Source organism: Anopheles coluzzii, chromosome 2, assembly GCF_943734685.1.
Source record: "Anopheles coluzzii chromosome 2, AcolN3, whole genome shotgun sequence".
NCBI classification, from domain to species: Eukaryota; Metazoa; Arthropoda; class Insecta; order Diptera; family Culicidae; genus Anopheles; species Anopheles coluzzii.
Genome location: NC_064670.1, coordinates 119,874,102 through 119,895,983, shown reverse-complemented (window position 1 = coordinate 119,895,983; position 21,882 = coordinate 119,874,102). Strand labels below are relative to the sequence as shown.

General features: G+C 45.4%; 1 protein-coding gene across 5 annotated transcripts in view; it reads left to right on the top strand.

Moving 5' to 3' along the window:
* The window catches only part of LOC120948499 (RING finger protein nhl-1), a 48,812-nt gene extending 29,904 nt beyond the window's left edge, over nucleotides 1–18,908 (top strand). For all 5 annotated transcript variants that reach the window (XM_040364895.2, XM_040364896.2, XM_040364897.2 and 2 more), the window contains 2 exons: nucleotides 18,175–18,396; nucleotides 18,474–18,908. In XM_040364895.2, the coding sequence (XP_040220829.2) occupies nucleotides 18,175–18,388 (214 nt within the window). In that variant the 3' untranslated portion in view covers nucleotides 18,389–18,396; nucleotides 18,474–18,908. The remainder of the gene's footprint in view (nucleotides 1–18,174; nucleotides 18,397–18,473) is intronic.
* Nucleotides 18,909–21,882: the final 2,974 nt, after the last annotated feature.

Here is a 21,882-nt window from a genome sequence, read left to right as displayed (position 1 = left end):
GATTATCATCACAAGCTGTCCTGTTATGAAGAAATAATGTCAATATGATGGTGGAAAGCGCGCGCCCGAACAGTGCGCGGCGAACGGTTGCCATCGCTTTTCCGCTTCTTCTCCGCCCTGCGGGCTGTTAGCACACGTGATGGTTCCTGGATGCTCGACACACAGCCCACCATTCCCGGGTGCTGCGTGGTTCAACCTGATCCCGCTCCATGCTGGCAGGGAAATGGGGAAAAAGGCGAACGGCAGACAAGCGTGCAGCAATCACTAGATTTGCAATAAATTGTTCCGCCCCGGGATAGGTTGTGCTTTGTTATTATTGCATTCGCTCTCCGCATTTCGCTAAACGAACGTAGCAAGCCAGACCGAGTGAACAGGGTGGATGCTGCTGCTGCTGCTTCCTGGTGAGCGAAGTACAGTCGCGTCCAAGAAAAGCGCACCGCTTGCACTACAAACAAAACGAATGGTTTGTTTATTTTCGTTATATTTTGCAGCTTTCACGATAAAACAAATCTGCATTTCCTTATCACATTCCTTCATTTAGTAGAGTAGTCGCACCATAAATGTTGTGTATAAAACAGTTACATTTATCTTAAACCCAGTATCCTCACTTTAAACATCCCTACTTGCGTAGGAATCGAGTTGAATCGCTATGACGACGTTTAGCAACGCGCACACAAAAGCTCACCGCTGACGTTTATTGGCGTTGGGCAGCATTATTCCTTACCGATACGCTCGAGGCTACGGCAAAACTTTTCTCCCTTCAGTTTTTCCCCTTTTCATCACAGTTTCTTTTTTGCTGTTGTTGTTGTTGTTGTTGTTGTTGTTGTTGTTGTATTTGTTTCAAACTGTACTTCGATTTACACCAATTGTTGGCACGATATAGACCACATGCGTTCTAGACAGAAATAATGTTTGTAAACATCGATCTGTCAACAGCAGATCGACCTAACTCCCACTTTACCCGTCAGATGGCGTACTAAATACATAGAAAGGGACGACAGGGTTAGCTTGTGCGACAACTAGTTCTCCCAGAATAGGACCAATCAGGAAGCGGTTCAATTAGGGTCAAGTTCGCACAGCTGATCGAGAACAGGGCGCCATCGCTAAACGCAAAATTAGTCACAAATTAGAAAACGGATAGGCAACACCAATTTTAAAACTACGCTGCGAACATCACCAAAAGCTAGTTTGTGAATTTTGTCATCCTCTCTTTTTTAAACTCAAATATAGATTGCTACACACGTAGCAACATTTTAAAATTGCTCAGCTCTATTCCGTGTGAATATTTGAGATACGATGAGTAAACGCGGGTTTGATTGTGGTGGCTGCGAGCGGCATAATACCGTAGACGACATGGTGCTGTGTGATAGTTGTGAAAAGTGGTACCACTACGGATGTGCTGGCGTCACCGCGGAAATCAAATTCCAGGAGTGGCGATGTGAATCGTGCGTGAAAGTGGCAAAGAGCGAAGCGAGGGGAACGGGCCAGCCTAAGCCTGCGAAGGAAGCCATCGCGAAACCGGGGAAGCCTGCTGGAAGCTGCAAAGGCAACGAGACCAAGAACGCAGCACCAAGCGAGGGCGAGACCTCGGGGCGTACAGCATCCGCGGAAACGCTGCAGCCTACGACGTCCCAAGCTGCTAGACCACCCAGCGCGAAATCGTCAAAAGCGCATTCGCGCAATTCAAGCGCGGCGTTAGAACGTCTTGCAAAAGTGCAAGAGTTAGAAAGAGAGATGGCCGTCAAGGAGTTTGAACTCAAAATGGCGAGCCTGAAACTCGAGCAGGAGAAACTTCGTCTCCAGTTCGAGGGAGAAGCAGAACGCGGATCCCACCGATCATTCGCGAGTAATTCGTTGAAAACGGAGGAGTGGGTACGCGACCAACAGCAGCTGCATCAGCAGCAGCATGAACAGCAGCATCAGCAACAGCAGCATGAGCCGCTGCATCAGCAGCAACTGCATCAGCTGCAACAGCAGCAACAGCTGTATAACCCCGCTGCATGTACCAGTGATGTGGCTGTATCCGCGTTAGTGGAAACAGTGACCGTCAACCCTACGACAGTGGCAGCCGTTGCGGAAACAAGAAGGCGAGGCCTTACAGAGGACCAGGTGGTGGCGAGGCAAATCTACCCCAAAAAACTGCCCACCTTTAGAGGATCGACGAAGGAGTGGCTCGTATTCATAAGCTGCTACAACGACTCGACGGAAGCCTGCGGATTCACGGATCGAGAGAATATAATCCGTCTCGAAGAGTGTCTGCAAGGTCCCGCACGTGACGCAGTTTTGTCTAAGCTGAACACTCCCAAAGCAGCGCCTCTAGTCATCAAAACCCTCGAGCGCTTGTACGGTCGACCGGCGCTGGTTGTGAAGGAGCTGCTGGACCAAGCGCGACGGACAGAAGCTCCCAAACCAGAGCACCTGGAGTCGCTCATAACTTATGGGATGGCAGTGCAGCAGTTGTGTGACCAACTGGTGACGGCGGATCTGGAGGATCACCTGAACAACCCCATGCTGCTGGAAGAGTTAGCAGAAAAGCTGCCGGCGACAAGGAGACTAGAATGGGTACGCTACAAGAGTCAGATCACACGACCAAATCTGAAGGACTTTGGTGAGTTCATAGATAAGCTTTTAGATCAGGCTTGTGAGGCCTGCAAATATGTTACTCGCGATAAGGCTCAGGAGAGGCACATCTCCGTGCGACCTTCTCACCCTCCCAACCGTTACCACGTTAACGTCCACTCCCAACCGAGAGTGGCGGTAGCAGAGAAGAGGTGTCCAATATGCAGCAAAACGGGACACCACATAAAATTCTGCGAAACATTCAGGGCCATGAATGTGCAAAGTCGCCTGCATGCGGTGGATGAGAAAGCTTTGTGCAAGCTTTGTCTCAACGCACACGGAACCAAGCGGTGCTTGTCGAGATTCCGTTGCGACTTCACCGGTTGTGAAATGCGACATAACACGCTTCTCCACGAGACGGCCCAATCTGGAGGAGCGGCATGCATGACGCACAATACTGTGCCTAAATCGTCGGGAATTCTATTCCGCATTGTGCCTGTCACAATTCATCACGGGCAGCAATGCGTCGAGACGTTGGCGTTCCTGGACGAAGGATCGGCAGTCACACTAGTGGAAGCTGAACTGGCACGCACTCTCGGCGTGACAGGGCAGCCAGAACCCCTGGAGATGAGCTGGACCGGCAACCTCACGAGACGAGATTCGAGATCGGAGCGGATAAATTTGGCGATTTCTCCAAGAGGCGATAGCACGCGCTACGAGCTTACCAACGCTCGTACTGTGGACAAGCTAAGTTTACCGCAACAAAACCTTAACGCCAATTTTCTAACCAATAACTTTGCTCACTTTCAGGGACTCTCGATCCAATCGTACCTGAAAGCGCAGCCAAAGTTGTTGATCGGACTGCAGCATTTGGAGCTAGTCGCACCGCTCGAGGCGCGGATCGGCAAACCCGGCGAGCCTTCAGCTGTGAGAAGCAGATTAGGATGGGCGGTATATGGCCCCTGCCAACACATCGAGGCCGGTGTTAGCTACAGCCCAACGGAACACGTTGCCGTTGGTGCTCACTTTGTTGGGACGATTGCGCTAAAATTGAAAAATATGAGTATTAGTGAGCGGTCCATACGAAATGACACAGCGAAAAGTAGGGTTAGGTTTACACCGACCGCGTCACGAAGACAGAGAAGTTTTGTTCAGCCTAATTCACTGATAGCCACATCACAGGCATGTGATACTATAGAATGTCGACAAACTTCAAATGCATTTTATGATAGACGAAAGTTGAATGAAGTTGTTGATAGTAGGAAAGTGCAAACGCATAGGCATCGTAGGTGCCGGACAGCAGGTATAGAGAGCAAGGAGAGTACAAGTACACACACACACAATAGTACGCATTACAACAGCCGCGATCGAGGTGAAATCCGTCGAATCTCGTACATAAACGAACACACATAACTAGAGAGCAATTAGGGTTTGCATATCGTGCAGTATTAATTTAGTTAATCCTGCTACGCTAAGGATTCACGGGGTGGGGTGTTGGCACGATATAGACCACATGCGTTCTAGACAGAAATAATGTTTGTAAACATCGATCTGTCAACAGCAGATCGACCTAACTCCCACTTTACCCGTCAGATGGCGTACTAAATACATAGAAAGGGACGACAGGGTTAGCTTGTGCGACAACTAGTTCTCCCAGAATAGGACCAATCAGGAAGCGGTTCAATTAGGGTCAAGTTCGCACAGCTGATCGAGAACAGGGCGCCATCGCTAAACGCAAAATTAGTCACAAATTAGAAAACGGATAGGCAACACCAATTTTAAAACTACGCTGCGAACATCACCAAAAGCTAGTTTGTGAATTTTGTCATCCTCTCTTTTTTAAACTCAAATATAGATTGCTACACACGTAGCAACACCAATCCATAACAAAGTGTGTATGTGCGTTCTGTTGGTTGAATCGCTAGTTTGAGTGGTTTGTTTTGTAAGTTGAAGAAGTAACCGGTCCGAGTGGTTCCGCTTTCCTCTGTCCACCTCTCCAGCGGCTTGTGAGGGCTTTATGTTTCCATCGAGAGTAGAACAAAAGTTGTGCGAAGCTACGATGGCAAAACTAAATCCATCACCTGAAGCGGGCTTTGTTTGTTAGTTGTGGGCGAGCATTTTTGCCTTGCTTCACTCCTTCACTGCCCATCGCTTAACGATCGCTGTACTTGTCCATCTTCATTTGCAGCTCCCTTTACTAGCGGCTCTTTCCCGGTCCGGACGCGGAGGAGTGGCGTATCAGTTCCAATCGAGAGCAAAAAGAAAAATGTGCGCCTCCTTGTTGAACAGAATCAGTTTGTTATTGCCCTATTATTGCTGATTGTTATTGCCCTATTTAAAATGCACTGGAGCTCTTATTCAACATTAAAGCTCTTTCTTCGCAAGTGTAAGCAATGGTGCAGCTATAGTGGTGAGATAATTTAATCGCACAATAAACCAAAGAACGGGAAGTTTTGGAGGCAATAAAACCTTTCATCGTATAAACCTTTTTTCTGTCCTCAAACGCACGAAGAGTTGCTTCATGTTTGTTATCGTTTCACGCCCGCAGGGAACTGGTGGAATCCTTTCGAAGGAATCCCATTCCTTTTGATGATCCCATCCTGTGTCCGTGTGTGTTGTTTTCCTATGTTCCATCCGGGCTGTCCCTGTGTTTGTATCGGTCGATTTGTCCAATGTTTACCACTTAAAGCGACACAAAAAATGACATTTTTGCCGAAAAACACGTGCCACCTTTGCTGCTTGTCGTGTAAAAAATGAACTTTAAAGCCACTCACTATCAAAATGCTACTTTACCCACTGTACAACACATTCAACCTTGACTTTTTACGTTTCATTAGGTGGTAAATTGTGATTTTTTCAACATTATTTTTCTCGTAGGACTTTTTACGTCCTTTTTTATTTCCATTCTGTGTGTGTGTATATGTTGGTAATGCTGGTTAAATAGTATCACGTACCAGCCCGTTGGGTTTGATTTATGAAACGTGTGAATCTCGCGTGGAAGCTGGGCCCACCACTGGGAGCCTTTTCTTTGCCCGCACAAATAAAATTGCCGTGCTCATCGCCCGACCACCGCAACACCCACAGCGGTTGGCGGTTGTCTGCGTTTGTGCGTCCCTCGAGAGCGACTGGCAGCCGCTGGTTTATGAAGACACGCCCAGGACCGACTGATGCGCCGGAACCGAACAGGGCTGATGGGCCAAACAGCATCTGAGCGGAGCAGGCACAAAGTTTAGAACCCCACGGTTCAGTTCAGAACGGTATCAGGCGTAACCGGCGCCAGCGTTCACGACGACGTGCCCTGTGTTTATCATTCTTCCTTCCACAACGCTCCGTTTAGCGGGCTAAATCGTGTGTGAAAGTTTGTGCCGGCAGCACTGTGCGATGTATTATTTAGCGAGCGAGTCGGCCGTGTCTCGTGCGGTGGTCGAAACTTTTCCTCTGACATATTAACTCTGCCAAGTATACGCTCATTAGCGGAAGAAGCTACTAACGGCTCCCACGTTACAGCGGGGTGGATTGCACTGGTCGAATAAAACTCACACCCCCTCCCCCCCCTCCCCACCCGCCCCGGTGGGCTGAGGAGGGCTCTGTTTTGATGATTAATTTAGCAGTTGCGGATAAAGTTTTTGAAAAGCACGGTTAAAATTATTTATTCCTCGCCATCAATTCATTACACTCTGGTCCGGGGGGCTGATGGAAAGGGAAGAAAACTTTCATCCAAAGTGAGCAACAGAGCGCGAGAAAGAGAGAGAGAGAGAAAAAAAAGGTAAATAAAGTGCACAGTGTGATGGTTGGGCTGGAGCAAAATTATTCCATAACCTTGTTTGCGCTTGACGGGCGAGTTGAGCGATGAGAGATAGGAAAATTGAAGTGTAATCAAATAAGAAAACCTCTACAGCCTCTCTACGAGAATGATTCTAAGCGGTGCGGACGGGAAGGGAAGGAGATAACGTTTCATCAGACCCGGATTTGTCGTTGGTGATTGAAAGTAGTATGAGTAAATGTTGACGAGCATCTGAATCGGTGAATGGTTCTGGGCGATTTGGCAGAGCAGTGAAAACTATTAGGTGTTTGCAAAAGTTGGTGAGAAAAGATAGTTTTCGAATGGTATTTAAAATGTCTTGCATTTTCCTAGCAAAACTCTCTATATTAACTTATTAACAACTTGAATGAAGCCTTGTGCAGCCACAATCATATTTTATTTACAATGTTTATCATAAATGAGAAATAGTTTGGAAGTTATTTGCTGCAAAAAATGGCTCAGAAAATATTAAAATAGAGCAAAATATAAATGAAATTAAATGAGTAGTTTCAGTTGCTGCCCTTATCCTTTGTTATTTATTTATCTTGCTTACTCATATCATAAGTAGATTAAAAAATAGAAATAATATCAAACACATCTCCAAAATCATCATAAAATGCTTTCAATGTTATTTTAATGAAGAAACTACCATACTCATTCTTCAAATTAATAGCCGTACAATTCAAAAAATAGAAAAGTTTCTTTGAATAACTACACTGAAGTTCGTAAACGGGACGAACGTTCTGTCGAGTCGATGAAAGCAAGTTGAAGAAATGCTCGTAATAATCATACAGATGCAACTACCTTGTTTAGCATATGCAAATGACCCTTATATGTTAATATGCTGCTAAGACCAAAGTAATAAAAAGGCATAAAGCTTCATTTCCTTCATCATTGAATGCTCGATTCACACTGAGGCTGGATTCAATTACATCCATCATCACCAACGATGCTCACCGGATAACCTTACATTCAACCTCAGCCGTTTTTCCCTTTTAGGGGTGGGGGGGGGGGAGGAGTGGGGACCATCCCAAGTGTCCGAGCCCTTATTTGCCAAACGAGATATACCAATTCAGCAAACCATTCCCAGGATCATTCCGATTACAATCACATAAAATAACATTAATTTCATTTGCGCACACACACACCCAGATACATACAATTCCACTCTAGAAAACGAATCCGTACTTTAGAAACTCCCCTCAGGGATCCTGGGCGCTCCCTGGACGGTGACATTTTATCACGAACGGTGCCAAAAATGAGATTCTCTTCGGCTGCTACTGCTGCCTGTCTGCCTTTTGCGTACCCACATCGAGACCCGAGGAGAGCCATTCGTCCCACTGGTGTTGGAGCGGGGAAAGGGAAGGTTTTTGGGGTAGGGCGTCCGGGCGGGTGGCGGGGTAGGATTAAAATGAAAATGTTGTACCACCGCACGATAAATGTTTTGCTTCCGGGCGGTGGGGAAGGAAAGGTGGCTGGCCACGGCTTGTTTGGGGTTGACCATTGCTCGGGAAGTCACACAGGAATGCATTTCCCGGACGCGACGGGAAGGAGGGAGGAACGCGAAGGAGTACAATCCAATGCCATGCCGTTGCATACCGAACCCGAGCATGTCGCATGTTGAATGTTAGCATTCCTGTCCAGCCGAATGAAAATGGAAACGGGTTCTTTTAGGGCTTTAGTATTGGGAGATGATTGCATTGCACACTCGTCCCAGGTAAGGTGAAGGTCCAAAGGTCGCTCAGAAGGTGCAACACACACACACATGCACAGCGGTGTGTCCTGAAGCCATCTTTGGTGGAATTTTAAAAGGACCTTCGTGCGAATAAAAAGCACTGAACAGGGCCACATTGAAGGATCAAAGCAAGGTCGCAACCACTCCCCCCAAAAAAGGTAAAAAGAGAATTTGAAGCACTCCTGGACGTGATAAAATCACGCCAACGTCGCCGGCAAATTGTTCCTACGTGCTGTTGGTCGGAGGGGGCTCGCTTGTGATTCCGACTTCTGACATTCAGATTGGAACAGGATTCTCGATTCTAAAGCGAGTACAACTCGCAAAGCACCGAAGCGGTGTCAAAAAGTCAGCCAGTCTGTCGTCATCGTGCTCATCACCTTGTCTCATTGTCACCTAGCACCCCTTCCCCTGAGAGAGGGGTTTGGTGGTGAGAAAATTGTACATCCGTACATCAAAGACGTGCCGGAATGCTGGTGCAGAAGTATTCTTCGGGACGATGGTGTCTCCTGCAGTATTTGCTGGAGCTTGGCTGCGGGCTGGTCGACCAGCCGTTCCGTTCGTCTTTCTGACACATACACACCGGAACCGGAACCATTCAAACGCTGGTTTGAACGTGGTGGTGGTAGTGGTGATGGTGCAGTTTTCTCACTTGGAAAATGTGTTTGCATGTGCAAGTAAATTATGCACCCGAGGGCAGCAACCATGCACACTTGTGTCAATGTTATTCCACAGCTAAGCTTTATGTCTGGGGTGATGTACTAGCATCACCACCATCCCTTACGTACCTTCATGGGCAAGCTACAAAGCACTGGGGGGGGGGGGGGGAAACTCAAACCCACCAGCACAGAACCTGCTTTCCCGGGACGCAAGGTGACACTTGTGTGTATGTGTACGTGTGGCTTGTTCGATTACACGCGACGCTGAGCGCGCCCCGTACGTATGGGTCGGGAGGGGGGCCTGCACTTAATTTACCCCGACCAACCAGGGCCGTGTCTCATGTTTTATCTCATCAATTTTGAGCTTCAATTAGTGGCCTTTATAAACATGTGCTTGTGAAAATGAAACCTTGGTTAATGTCGTTTTGCAAAATAATGGTTTTGCTGCTAACGGAGCAAAGGAGCGTGCAGGTGGAGTGGACCCTCCGTGTCGTTACACAGTCGCTGGCCGTTGGGAAGCCGTGTCACTGGGTGGTGAAGGAAGGATTAGTTAGTTTAACAAGATTTTGTGCTGCTATAGTTTGCTACCAAACCTGACAGGTAGAGCGCGGTGAACGCTGTGGACAATGATGATTATCTGGTGGATGGTTTAGATTAGACCGGCTCATTGACGATGTACACATTACACGATGCATTTCACAAATTGGCACGAAGGTTGGAAGTGTTTATGGTGGAGTAGTTAATTGAGTGTTTGTTGGGAATAATTCGATTAATGGTTCATGATACATTGGGATTGGTACATGACTGCAAGTCGGAAGATCGAGCGTCTTCTTACCGATTTTGTTCCAGCGCAGCCATTACTTACGTTCCTTTTTGCTAAATACTTAATCTTATTAAGAGTTTATATTCGTAATTTCACACAGTTCTGCTATACAGAGTGTAAACTGTATGTACAACTGGTTATTGGTGTTTTTGTTCTATATACTTTAGTGTGAGTTACGTTTCAAAGTGAATCCTTTTTGCAGCTTTGTTCATTGGATTGTTGGACGGCTTTCTGTACAAGTTAACCTGAACATCGCATTCCCCGTAATGTGTAGCTAGTACTTGGAGCTGCCAAACCTAATTGCAAAAGGATTCAGACGAACTTAGACTCGCAAAGAATACAAAAACAGCGCCTGTTTGCTCACATAATCGCTACACATTTCTTTCCAAACCACGCACATCAATGTCACTCTGCGAATATTGCGATATTGAGTGCAAAACGTTCCGTTTAAAGTTTGCTCCAAATTAAACCAGACACGCAACTCTTTATGATCTGAAACACACCATCACTCACACACACACACACACACTTTATTTTGCACCGTTCAGTTCGGATCATCATCAGCATTACGGGGCTATCTGTTCGCTCCTTCCCATTCCCATTCCGGAACGTGCATATCTGTCAGCTACGTGTCAATCAGCCAGCTCACGCATCTGGTGTAAGTGAATGTACAGTGTAATGCAAACAGCGCAACAAAAAACACCCCCAAAAAAGGATGCTACCATCTTCGCAAACCAGGCTCGAGCTAAACGCGTTTCGTTCGTGGAAAATTGTCAAGCAGCAGGTCCGCGCATCAGCCTTCCACGAACGTACTGTATTCCCTTCTGCCCTGCTTTTTGCCTTTGTCTTTTCGCTTCACCTCACTTGTCATGTTTGTGCACCACCGGAAGTGTGCCCTAATGCACGCTGGGTGTGTGTGTGTGTGTGTGTGTTTGCTGCTGACAGAATGTTTTTTTTATCAAAACCTTCCTTCTTTTTCGCCCGACAAAGAGGTGGAAAAAAGTGTCTACCATTGACACCAACCCACAGAAGCGCCAGAAGCACATGATATGCCGATGTACAATGCGCGCGTGATGGTGACGGCCATTGTTCATAAATTAAACCAAACTAACTAACCCCCTTTTGCTTTGCTTTTTTTTGCAACACTTGACGCGCCACCTTTTGGCGGAGATTTATCGTCCCGTAGCTGTGTTAGCGTGCGGCCACCTTGGCGTCCATCGCTCACCGGCAGCAGTGTTAGCGCGCTCCGAAAACGGCAAGTTTCAGGTGACCTCCTCCGAACGCCGAATGTTCAGCTTCGACGAAACTCTTTCCCTACTGCTGGGTAGAGAAAACCCGCCGCCGGCAGCACGGGTAAATTGGTTCCAAGAAGTGGACGTTAGAAACCCGTCGCATCGCTGTGCAGCAGCTCCTGATCGCACCAAACAACAAATCATTCACCCCGGTGCCGAAGAGGTGTACTGTACTCTGATGTTGTCATGGTAACATCGAGTCGCTTGTTTCGTGGGATTGGATTTTGACACTTTTCTTCTCAATTAAAGAGTACTCATTTCCCTCAGGAGAGGGATTGTATCAAAACACGGAAACCCCCGTCTCGCCCGTTCACAACCGGTGGAAGCTATTTTAATTGCCTTTATTTTGTTCGTTCGATTCGCTGGAATTTATGCGATACTGCGATACTGCCGCAGGGCCGCAGAGTTCAGCGTCTCAGCGACTCCGGGGCCTCTCAACAGGGAAAAGTGTAACAGATTTTTCATCCCCGTGTAATTAAAAGCAATCAATTCGTCCAGATGCTACGACTGATTGATGTCGATTGACGCGGGTGCATGGGGTGCGATGGTTCGTTACAATGAATTTCGACGTGACCCATGGTTGGGGTTGAAATTCTTTGACTTTGACCGTTGTTTCGTCAACTCGTTCCTTCAAACATTGCAAAATATTTACTTGAATAAACCATAACAAGAACTGTTTGTAGCACAATTTTGCCAAGAAACGATGTTTAGATGAGTTTTTAGCTGCTGTGTTGTTGCAATGAGTAATTTCTGGATATTTCATGTTGATCAGAACACGTCTTTCAGGTAAAGTTGTTTTCAATTAGGTCGAAAATCAATCTGGAGGAGCGTCAAAAGTTAGAAAACAGTAAAAGTGATAAAATCAAATGAAAAGCACACTTTGAACAAAACTTTTTATACAAAACTTTGTAAAGTTTCTTGAACAAGAGGTAACAAACCCCTCGATATTGGTTTGTTTCTTCAGTCGAAACTCTACTACGATCAGCGCCATCAAAGAGGATCAACAACACATCCATCCGTATGCTATCAAGTGTGCCTAATTATAGTGTTTTTGGTCTATTTTGGAAACGAAACTTTCCCCTCACGAGAAAGTTTCACCTCACAGCGGAACAAGTCAATTGGAAGTATGAATGATGGGGGTCGGTAACCAGGCCCTGTGCTCATGTTGTGTGCTAGCAAACTACGTATGTAATGCTAGTGTTTAGCCACAAGATTGGTAAGCCACGGAAGTGATGTTTACCGGAACTGGAAAACGCCTTTTTCCCCGCAAAAAGCTTGTTTCTTTTTCTGCCGGAAAGTTACAGCAAAAGGTGGTCGAGACATGAGTCGATCAGACCACCACACGTGTTGGTGCTGATTGTCCGAAAAGGGGATCAACCGCCCGCCCTGCTCTCAAAGGCAATACAGGGAAGAAATTTATGTAGAGGTTAATGTCGGTATCCATGCGATAGATTGAACCGATCCCAGAGGTCAATGTATGAGGCTCTTCTCGGAAGCTAGTGTTCCGGGAGGGTGTTCCCTCTTTTGATTGGTTTTGTAAGCAATCTTTTCTAACGCTTAAGAACCGGTTTTATAGAAGTTAGAGTGTGGTGAAAAATAATTCAAAAATCACTAAAGAAGCGAAATTGTGAAGAAGGCAAATGCTGGCCAAGTATCACCATCAATTAAGCAGCAAACAACTCAAACACACACATATACATTCTCTTTAATGCTTTTAAAAATATGTCTCCCAGCCCGTCGGAAACTTTTTGAGCAAGACTTTCAATTACAACATTTTCCGCATATTTCTCACTCCGCCATCAATCTTAGCCAACCCGGTGAGTGAAGTGCCTTGATGCTGGAGGTGGGGGGAAAGCGAACCTACAAAGCATCGAGAAGATATTTTTATCGAAACATCCGCCCTTTCACCTCCTGCTAGCCTTGGTGTTCTCCCGTTCTATAAGAACCTAAAACCCCTCCCACCAGCTCGGTGTCAGCTGTTGGTTGGCTGATGCCTGCCGTTTGTTTATTAATTTTCCGCCAAATTACAACACATGTCCTTCCTGGGTGGGTGTCTTACGCATTCTTTCGGCTGCTTTAGCATAAATCGTGACCCCTTTCTCGACTGTGCCTCCGATCAGGGTGCTATAGCATCTAGGAGCGACGGGTGCGAACAGTTTTGTCACCGCAACCCAAGAAGCTGTCTGCTGTCCTTCGAGTGTCCTTAGGTTCGGCAACATAATCCCTTCCGCTGTGTGGACGTGCTCATCTTCTTTTTTTCTTTCTTTTTCGCCAGCGCCGCGAATCATTGCCGTAGCAAAACGATAAACGATAGCGAACGAACGAACGAACGATCCGGCTTTTCCACCCCACGCGGGCAATGGGCAATGGAATCTCATTAGGGCTCGAGCGGAGAAAAGAAACTTTGCCCTACAAGAAGGCAAACAGAGAGAGAAAGAGAGGGAAAGAGACCCAAGCTCGGACAGCTCGCACCATTTCCTTCGACCCAATGCGTGCGTGTTCGATCGATCGATCGATCATTTCAGCATTCCAATTATTTACGATTTCGCCTCTACCGAAACGGTGCGCGGGGCGCGTTCAAGCAATAGCAGGTCAAAACATAAGTTCAACATAAGTTGACTATCGGTGGGGCCATTTTTTGGGCGGCAAACTTCTTCCCGCTCCATGCTCGGCGGAGTGCGAGTTTTTGCTCGGTCCGTGCCACACTGTGTATTTGTGTTCTGGCTTGACGGTTTTTTTTTTTTGTGTGTATGAGCTGTAGCACCGTGGTGTTATTATTCTGCTTTCTGTGGCAGAATGGTTTGTCATTTGATGGGTTCTTGGTACCGAAGTAGCTTAATGTCGATGTTTGATGGATTGCTTTTGAAAACCTTTTTCCGGGAATATTGTTATTGGCACACAGCCGGCACGGATTACGGCAAGTGTTGAACGGGAAAGTTGAAATCGGAATCATTAAGGCTCGTTTTCGTTGCGTTCGGACCATTCGCTGGTTGGTTTGGTTTTATGGTTTTGTGACTTTCGGTTAAAGCCTGCTTGAAATATGTCCAACATAGTTTCACACAACACAGTAAGAATGTTTTCCAGCTCAACAATTTTATCGTACTTAATTCCACTCCGGCATGATGGCCGCCTCATCACATCGCAACGAAGTAATCAAACTTTACGATCCGATCTTAATTCCATTCCAGCGAGACTTTGCAGCTCATAATTATTCTCTTGCCTCATCAGCCTTTACATAATCTTGGTATCGATGCTTCGCAATCAAACCCGAACCGGCTTAAGCCTCATTCTAGCCTCCCGGATCAAACGCTCCACCCCTCTCATGGCCGATAAACACAAGCACGGCCACCGACAATCTGCAAACGCGCCTGTGCCGTGTGCGCCGGGGACTCACTTACCAAACACTCCAGCAAACTTTAATTACAATTCAAACCCGGGACACGATGACAGGCCGCAGCGCAATTGCATACGAAATCTAATTGCTGACTCGTCGACAAAAGTCCTCCCAATCATACTGCCCATCCTTCACTATCTGTCTCTCTCTCTCTCTCTCTCTCTCTCTCTCTCTCTGTTTTGCTTTTTCGTGCACTCTTCTCTTCTTGAAAGTCCGCATCATCGGTTGGCGACAGCTCGGTTCGTCCATCATCATGCCTGCTGCTCCAGCCTGAGCAAATTATAGTTTCTGGGAAAGTTTTACAATTACGCCCGCATCCCAGCTTTGTCCCGTTTGGTCTGTGTGTGTGTGTGTGTGTGTGTGTGTGTGTGTGTGTGTGTGTGTGTGTGTGTGTGTGTGTGTGTGTACCATGGCCATCCGCCACACCATCCCGAATGACGCAATGACTCTGCTGCTCCTTTCAGCCTGGTACTCACAAGCGCGCCTCGCTCGACGAATGAAGCAATATTCGCACAAAACTGCTGACTTGCTGCGACCACACGGCCTGTGACTCTCTGGCCCTTACAAGCTTCACTTGAGAACCCCCTCTACTAGCGGGCCGACATGGTGGCCGACCAGCATCGGTTCAAAAATGAATGATTTATTAAATTTGGAAAATAATTTGATCCATCGCTCGCTTATTCCATTTCGGATTTCGGCAAAGATCAAACGCTTGGCGATGCCGGTTCCTGGTTCCACTTTGGAGTTGCAGTTGGGAACGGTTTTTTGGGTGTGGGAAGTGTGACACCGACCCCTCTCCTCCTTCTCCTAGATATAGATCAATATTGGATACACAACAGGCAGCATTCAGGCAGCGTCGGTGTGCAGCTTCCAATTCCAATGAGCCCACATCGGGGAAACACTCTGATTGGCATCTATCGCGGGCGCACTTCTTTTTTATTCTTTCAGAGGGATAGGTTTTGACGCGCATTTCGTGGAAAATAAGAGACAGACGCGTGGCTGTACGCTGCCTTAAACGTACAAATTCGGTTCCGACGGCAACGCTTTTATAGAATGTATCGGAAGATGGATGAAGATGGGCAGAAGCTTCAGGGGTGGCACGTTTTGGCAAAGTGACGCAAAGATATGACACGCTGAGGGCTACCATTATCGTCGCTGTTGAGGAAGGCGGCAAAACTTCTCCAACTCGGTTGCCAGGGAAACTGTCGACTGAAAATGAGACTTGCAGCTTTACAACACTCACATTCACTCACACAATGGCACAGGTTCGATGTTACATTGGGCTTAAACTTTTCCTTAAAGCGTTGACTCTCTTAGCAGTTCGTTTGTAATACTGTGAGTGTAACATAAGCATGATAAGGGGATTTTTTGTGGTTGGTCGAATTACGGAGCGGGATTAAGAAAGCGTAGGAATGCTTAATAACATTTACTGTACCCGTTTTACTGAATGATTTATTTTTGAGCAATCCAATAAATACGGAAGAGTTCCAAACTTTGTCGGTAAACTGCTTCAAACATCCAATCCTATTAGTGATACGAATGAAAGGTGTTTTGCATCGATGAAACATTAAGAGAACAATTTGAAATGAATTAGGCTAAGGAAGGGTTGGTGACACAAAATACGGCTTAAGTGTAACGCTCTGCGGGTGCAGCAATTCGTTTTGGTACTTGATGACAAGTTCCAATTTACATTTCCAAAGAATCTCTATCTAATTGAACCTTATTTTGACTATGATAGACTTTCAACCTATTTTTACCCAAGCTATCGAGGAAATTTTGAAAAATAACGATAAAAGAATGGAGAATAATGAGCTTAATACGACTGAAGCTGGGGTTTATGCATCGAAGAATTTAATTAATGTTTGTTTCATGTGTACACATGTGGTGTTAAATATGAGGTCATAGGTCATTGTTTATGAAGAGGCGAATGAGGCCAATCGGCTCAAACTCTGTTTGAAAGTTAACAAAGAAAAGGTTGTTTTTTGCTAAAGATATTAAGATTTACATTGTTTGTTGAGCATTATTCTTTTTTGATGGAGCTATTGTCAAATGAGCCACAATTGCACTTGTTTAAATCTTTTAATGAAAAAAGTCCCCTTACCGAGCAAAAATACGCCCCATCTCCCCACCAAAAAGTATCAAACCAAACACAATTTCCACTAACAAAAGAAAAGCTACATTTGCACAGCGTTGCTCCCGTTTTGTACTGTAGATGCCTTTTTTCGTGGAAAAACGCTTCAGAAAAATTACTTCGCCTACCCACGGCAACATTGCTGGATGACGGATTGCATGCTGAATGTTGCCACCGCACAGCATCAGGGATGTGGATTCTTGTAGTTTTCCCTCCCGCACTTTCTCCTGCCTCTCCATCACGAACACGATTCTCTGGAGGTGAGAATTTTGGCTCCCATCGCCACCAAAAAAAACCCATTTCCGAGCAACAAAAATAAGACAAAAAAAGAAACAAGAAACATTGCTCGAATGATTGATGATTGTCATTGGCGTTTAATTTCGTTAAACGTGTTTCCGCACACGCACGGCCACCAGTGGCCGGTAGTTGTGTCCATCCCACACGCAAATTGTATTGGAAATTCAATCACGAATGAACGCAAAAATTTGCGCAAAGGCTGGCCAAAATCTTTTTCAAAGCACAATCGCGACCATGCGGCATGGGATGAGGTGTGCTCAAGAATGTGGCAAACAAGGGCACTCGTATAACAATACGCAATGGAGTTTTTTTTTTTTATTTGTTTGTGTCTCCCAAGTTGCGTTGTTGCTGCGAAATTGTTCACAAAATAATGCCACGTGTTGGGCGTCAATGAGAAGAATGAGAAGCTGAGGGACCCTTCCATCTCCGCTCACCGCTCTAGAATGCACCCTCTGTTTATCCGTTTTCTGTGTACGCTTTCTACGAATAGGGCAGAAAGAACGCACTTTGCTCATTTGGTATCTGTCCCCTTGTCACCATTTTGGTAACGTTGTTTTGGCCACGCGTCTTTTTTATGTGCTTTCCCAAAATCCATGGATAACATGAAGCTATTTACATTGCAAAACGGAAGCAGAGCTGCGTTCGACCAGGCACCGAAGCAGCTCCCGACCACGGTCTGATCTAATTTGCGGGATAATTGAATCTGGCTTTTGGAAATTATTTCCACCCACTTTTTGCCATGGTGTACCATGTCATCGATCCCACACAGACACACACACACACTCTGTCCCAAACTGTTGGCTGAACGAGGGTGTTACAATGCGAACACAAAACAATTGTCGCTTTTCCGATGACATTTTACTCGTTCTGTAAGCGTTGTAAACGTTTCTTGAAGGATAATACAGACAGCGGGTTGCTCTAAGCATTGATTCGTTTTCTTTGTTGAATTTGAAGCATGGCAGTTTGATAGACATTAATCCAACGAGGGAAAGATTAAGGGACGCCTGGTCAGGTACGGGTACGATAAGACGATTCGTTTGATTGAGTTTGTCGTTATCAGTTTGTATAGCTTTCACCAGAGGCATCTAGAAGATTCGAGTGTTTTTGCTGATACTTTGTCTTTGAATGACTTTGAAGCATATTAAACACAGCATTCAAAACGGGCTCGAACTACTGCTCGGTTGCAAACACAGTTTCAAATCCGCTATTAGTACATAATTTGACGGATAGATGGCGCTGCACTGTCTTCGTTAGGGCCACTGTTTCTGGTGGATATGAAAGCTTAAATTTCATATCAATGATTTTAATTGTTACCTTTCTGTTATGGATTTGTTTAATTGTGACCGTTTTCTCTTAACTTTACTTTGAATAGTAAAAAAAAATTATATTACATTAAATGTTAAATTTCAACACCGATCTAGCTATGCCGCAAACAACCTATTAATAATCTCTCGCTCTATTTTTTGTGTGCTTTCTTCTCCCTAGGGGCGTTGCGGTGGACGATCAGGGCTACATCTGTGTCGCCGACTCGGGTAACAACCGCATCCAGATCTTCCACCCGGACGGAAGCTTCCTGCGCGCGTTCGGCTCGTGGGGTTCGGGCGACGCCGAGTTCAAGGGACTCGAGGGCGTTGCGATCATGTCGAACGGCAACATCCTGGTGTGCGATCGGGAAAACCATCGTGTGCAGGTGTTTTAGTGTGACGGGTAAGGGGCCGGTGACCAGGAAATGCTTCCTTACAAGAAGACTACCCTTAAATGCATTTATTATTCTTACTTTTTAGTTGTTCGAGGTTCCTGTGAATGCAGTTACGGCGTACATTTGAGCATACATCAATGAAGTTGTCATCAAGTACCAAAACGAATTGCTGCACCCGCAGAGCGTTACACTTAAGCCGTATTTTGTGTCACCAACCCTTCCTTAGCCTAATTCATTTCAAATTGTTCTCTTAATGTTTCATCGATGCAAAACACCTTTCATTCGTATCACTAATAGGAATGGATGTTTGAAGCAGTTTACCGACAAATTCAACGTACACCCATCAACATAAGCACAGTGGAATATGTAATGCGCCCAATCGTTCGCTCGTAAGCTAATAAGCGAACGATGGTTTAATATGACGGTAATGGTTGAACGTTACATTACCGCTAGTGGTGGCTTTTTGCTAGTTAGTTAGATGGAAATAAAGGTTTTTTCTCTTCTTTGTCTGAAGTTTTCATCGCCGGCTGTCGTGTTTGCTGTCCTGTGCCTTGCAGTCCCTTGCGCGAAAGAAACGTGGGAAAGTGGTAGGGAAAATTCAATCAGCTCGCCCGACCACGAGCCAAAAATTTGCATCGACGAAATTCAATATCAGCGGCAGCGTGAAGCGGCGTTCGATTGGTTGCTATCGCAACCGGTCGCTTCGAGCGATGCGTTTGCGCTCGATTACTTTTATCGCTGATCGCCGGCACGGCCACTTACCGCAAACGCAAGGATGTGTGCCGCAGGTTGGGACTTTTTAGGGTACGGATATACGCTTGATAAACGAGCTCTGCAATGCCGCAGAACTGGCGGGTTATTGAGTGGCTGGCCAAAGTTGACCATATAGCGTGCATGAGTTTTGGTTGCGGATAATTGGTAAATACATGCGCAACCAAAGGATTGTACAGCAATATCTATTCGCAATACGCAAACCAACATTTGATATCTGTTTGATAGATTGCTTAATAAGTGGTCACAGATAGATTGTCTTTTGTCAGTTATGGTACATACATGTTAATTGACAAACCAGAATCAGATTGCAGTAGTGTCCGAACCAATTCAGCTCGATCAATCATTTCAAAATGCAACTCTAAACATCCGAACTACGTTTTGTACACAAATTTTGTAGCAATCTAGGCGTGTTCTCGTTTTGTTTGGCAGTATCTCTTATACATTTGGAAATTTTAATCATCCGTCAATTAAACCTGTTCTAAAATGCTCCTCCTGAAGTAATACCATCACACGTCACGCTGGATGAAAACTTTTGATACATCACCAAGCTTTGCCATGCTTTCATGCACATACTTTTGGCAAAATTTTATACCCTCAATAGAGCGCATTTACCTTTTGTTGAGGTGAAGCAGCCCGCTGTACAAAAGCATTCACCACGGCAACAAGAACCGACCGAAAAAAAAACGAGAAGGAACCACATATTAATCAACTAAACTTTTGCAACTGAATGATTGCCGCACACTGATGTGAGTTGTTGAGACTGGTTGAGACTTTTGTGATGGATGGCTGTTGGAAATAAAGGGGGGGAAACGGCAAAAGCGGGAACCAAAACGGCTCTTCTGTCGGGCATCTGCTTGTATCGCTCCGCACAGAGCTTTAGCAAAGTAGAGGCGAGTAATGCGTTGTACAATAAGGTAATGCAAAAAGAAATGCAAGGTACACCCATTCAGAAAGCATGTTTAATTTGGAAAAGTGCAGCAGTTCCCAGAACTCTATTCGATTCCTACAATATGAGCTTCCAGCGTACGGAAAGCATGGGAAAGCTTTGCGATGACGCAGCGCACGGTACAATATTTTTGTTGATGCAAACCGGCATAGCTATGGTTTGTGCACAACAGTCGCCTGGCCGGGGGTCTTATTATACGGTGAAAGTAAGGCGATGCTGCCAAGGAAATTGTTGCAACTAAACCCATTGCGCATACACGCACAAGAACACACATACACTAACACCGAAATTCATACCCGAATGCCTTTTGCTTAGAAACATCCGATGAGTCCGCTGGCGCTGTGCGATGTGATGCAGAAACGGATTCTCGAATGAGCACGTAAGAAACTTCCACTATTCCTTGTTTTTTTTTTTTTATCTCTAGCGATAGATGGACTGGTGTACAGGTAAATATACAACTGCAAACGCAATACGGCGTGCATTATACTGAGCAACATATTTTAATTTAAAGTTCGCTCTCGGTGCTTGACAAGCTTCACTGAACCATATCAAATACGGGTTGAAGGCTTGTGTACTCAAAATCATTTGCTTCCGTACTCTCTTCAGGAGAATAATCTCGGTCTAAAATATATACAGTGGAGCGCCGGTTATCCGGGTACCTTTTATCCGGCTTTCCGTTTATCCGTGCTGTTGAGAAATGACAGTTCAATACAAAAGTGACATTGGGTTATGAGGAGGATATTTGAAAAAGCGGTTATAAGAGCACATTGTCATAACAAAAAACACTGTAATTCATGGCAAATTTTAAAAATTCTCTTTTGAAAAACATGAAGTTAGTAAAAACTGGGTTATTTTTATTAAAAATAAGAAAAATTTCCAAAAAATCACCATGAATTGGTGATAAAATATATCATTTGACTCATTATCCGTGTTATTTGCTTATCCGGGCGAAGTCAAGTCCCGAGGAGCCAGGATAAACGGCGCTTCACTGTATATATGTTAGCTGTTGTATTGCAGTTTCTATTGCAGTAAGGTTGTGTGGTGCGTATTGCATACCTTCAGGCGCAAAACACGCATCGAGCTCCATGGAACGGGCTTCTTGTAAATTTACCTTTTTCAACAAGCCTCTCTCATCTCCAAAAGTCAGTGTTTGAAGAGTCAATGATATATATTGCAGCCCTTAACTTTCTTTCAATGTGTATGCTTCACAATCATACTAATGGCAATAAGTTGAATAATCGTAATAATTAATGGAAAGGCATTTTGTAATGCTACAATGCGGCATAACACCGTCGCAAAGAATGATAAAGTGCTCGGTGGGTATGTAATTAATTATCAGGCACATTCTTTATTTCAAAACCAGAACATCCTTCCCGCAACATGCAATCCTCCTTACAATCCTAGCTCCAATCAATAGTTTCTCCAATTTTCCCTCAACATTCAACCATTATTGCTTGCCGTGCCCGGTAAGACACTCATCTGCCATCGTTGAATCTTACCTACAAGCGCACAACCTACGTACAGCACACTTACAATTTCGATTGCGAATCGCGGAAAGCGCACAAAGCGCACAAACTATCAATCAATCGCGCTTGAATCAGAAGCATAAATTGACCATTTTACAAATAAATTGCACTAAATTATGATTGCACACGCTGCTGCAAAGGAACGCGAGAACGGAAGAGCGATAAGTAGAGAGTGAGAGAGAGAGAGAGAGAGAGAGAGAGAGAGAGAGAGAGAGAAAGAGTAAGAGTAAGACAAAATGCGGAAGCAC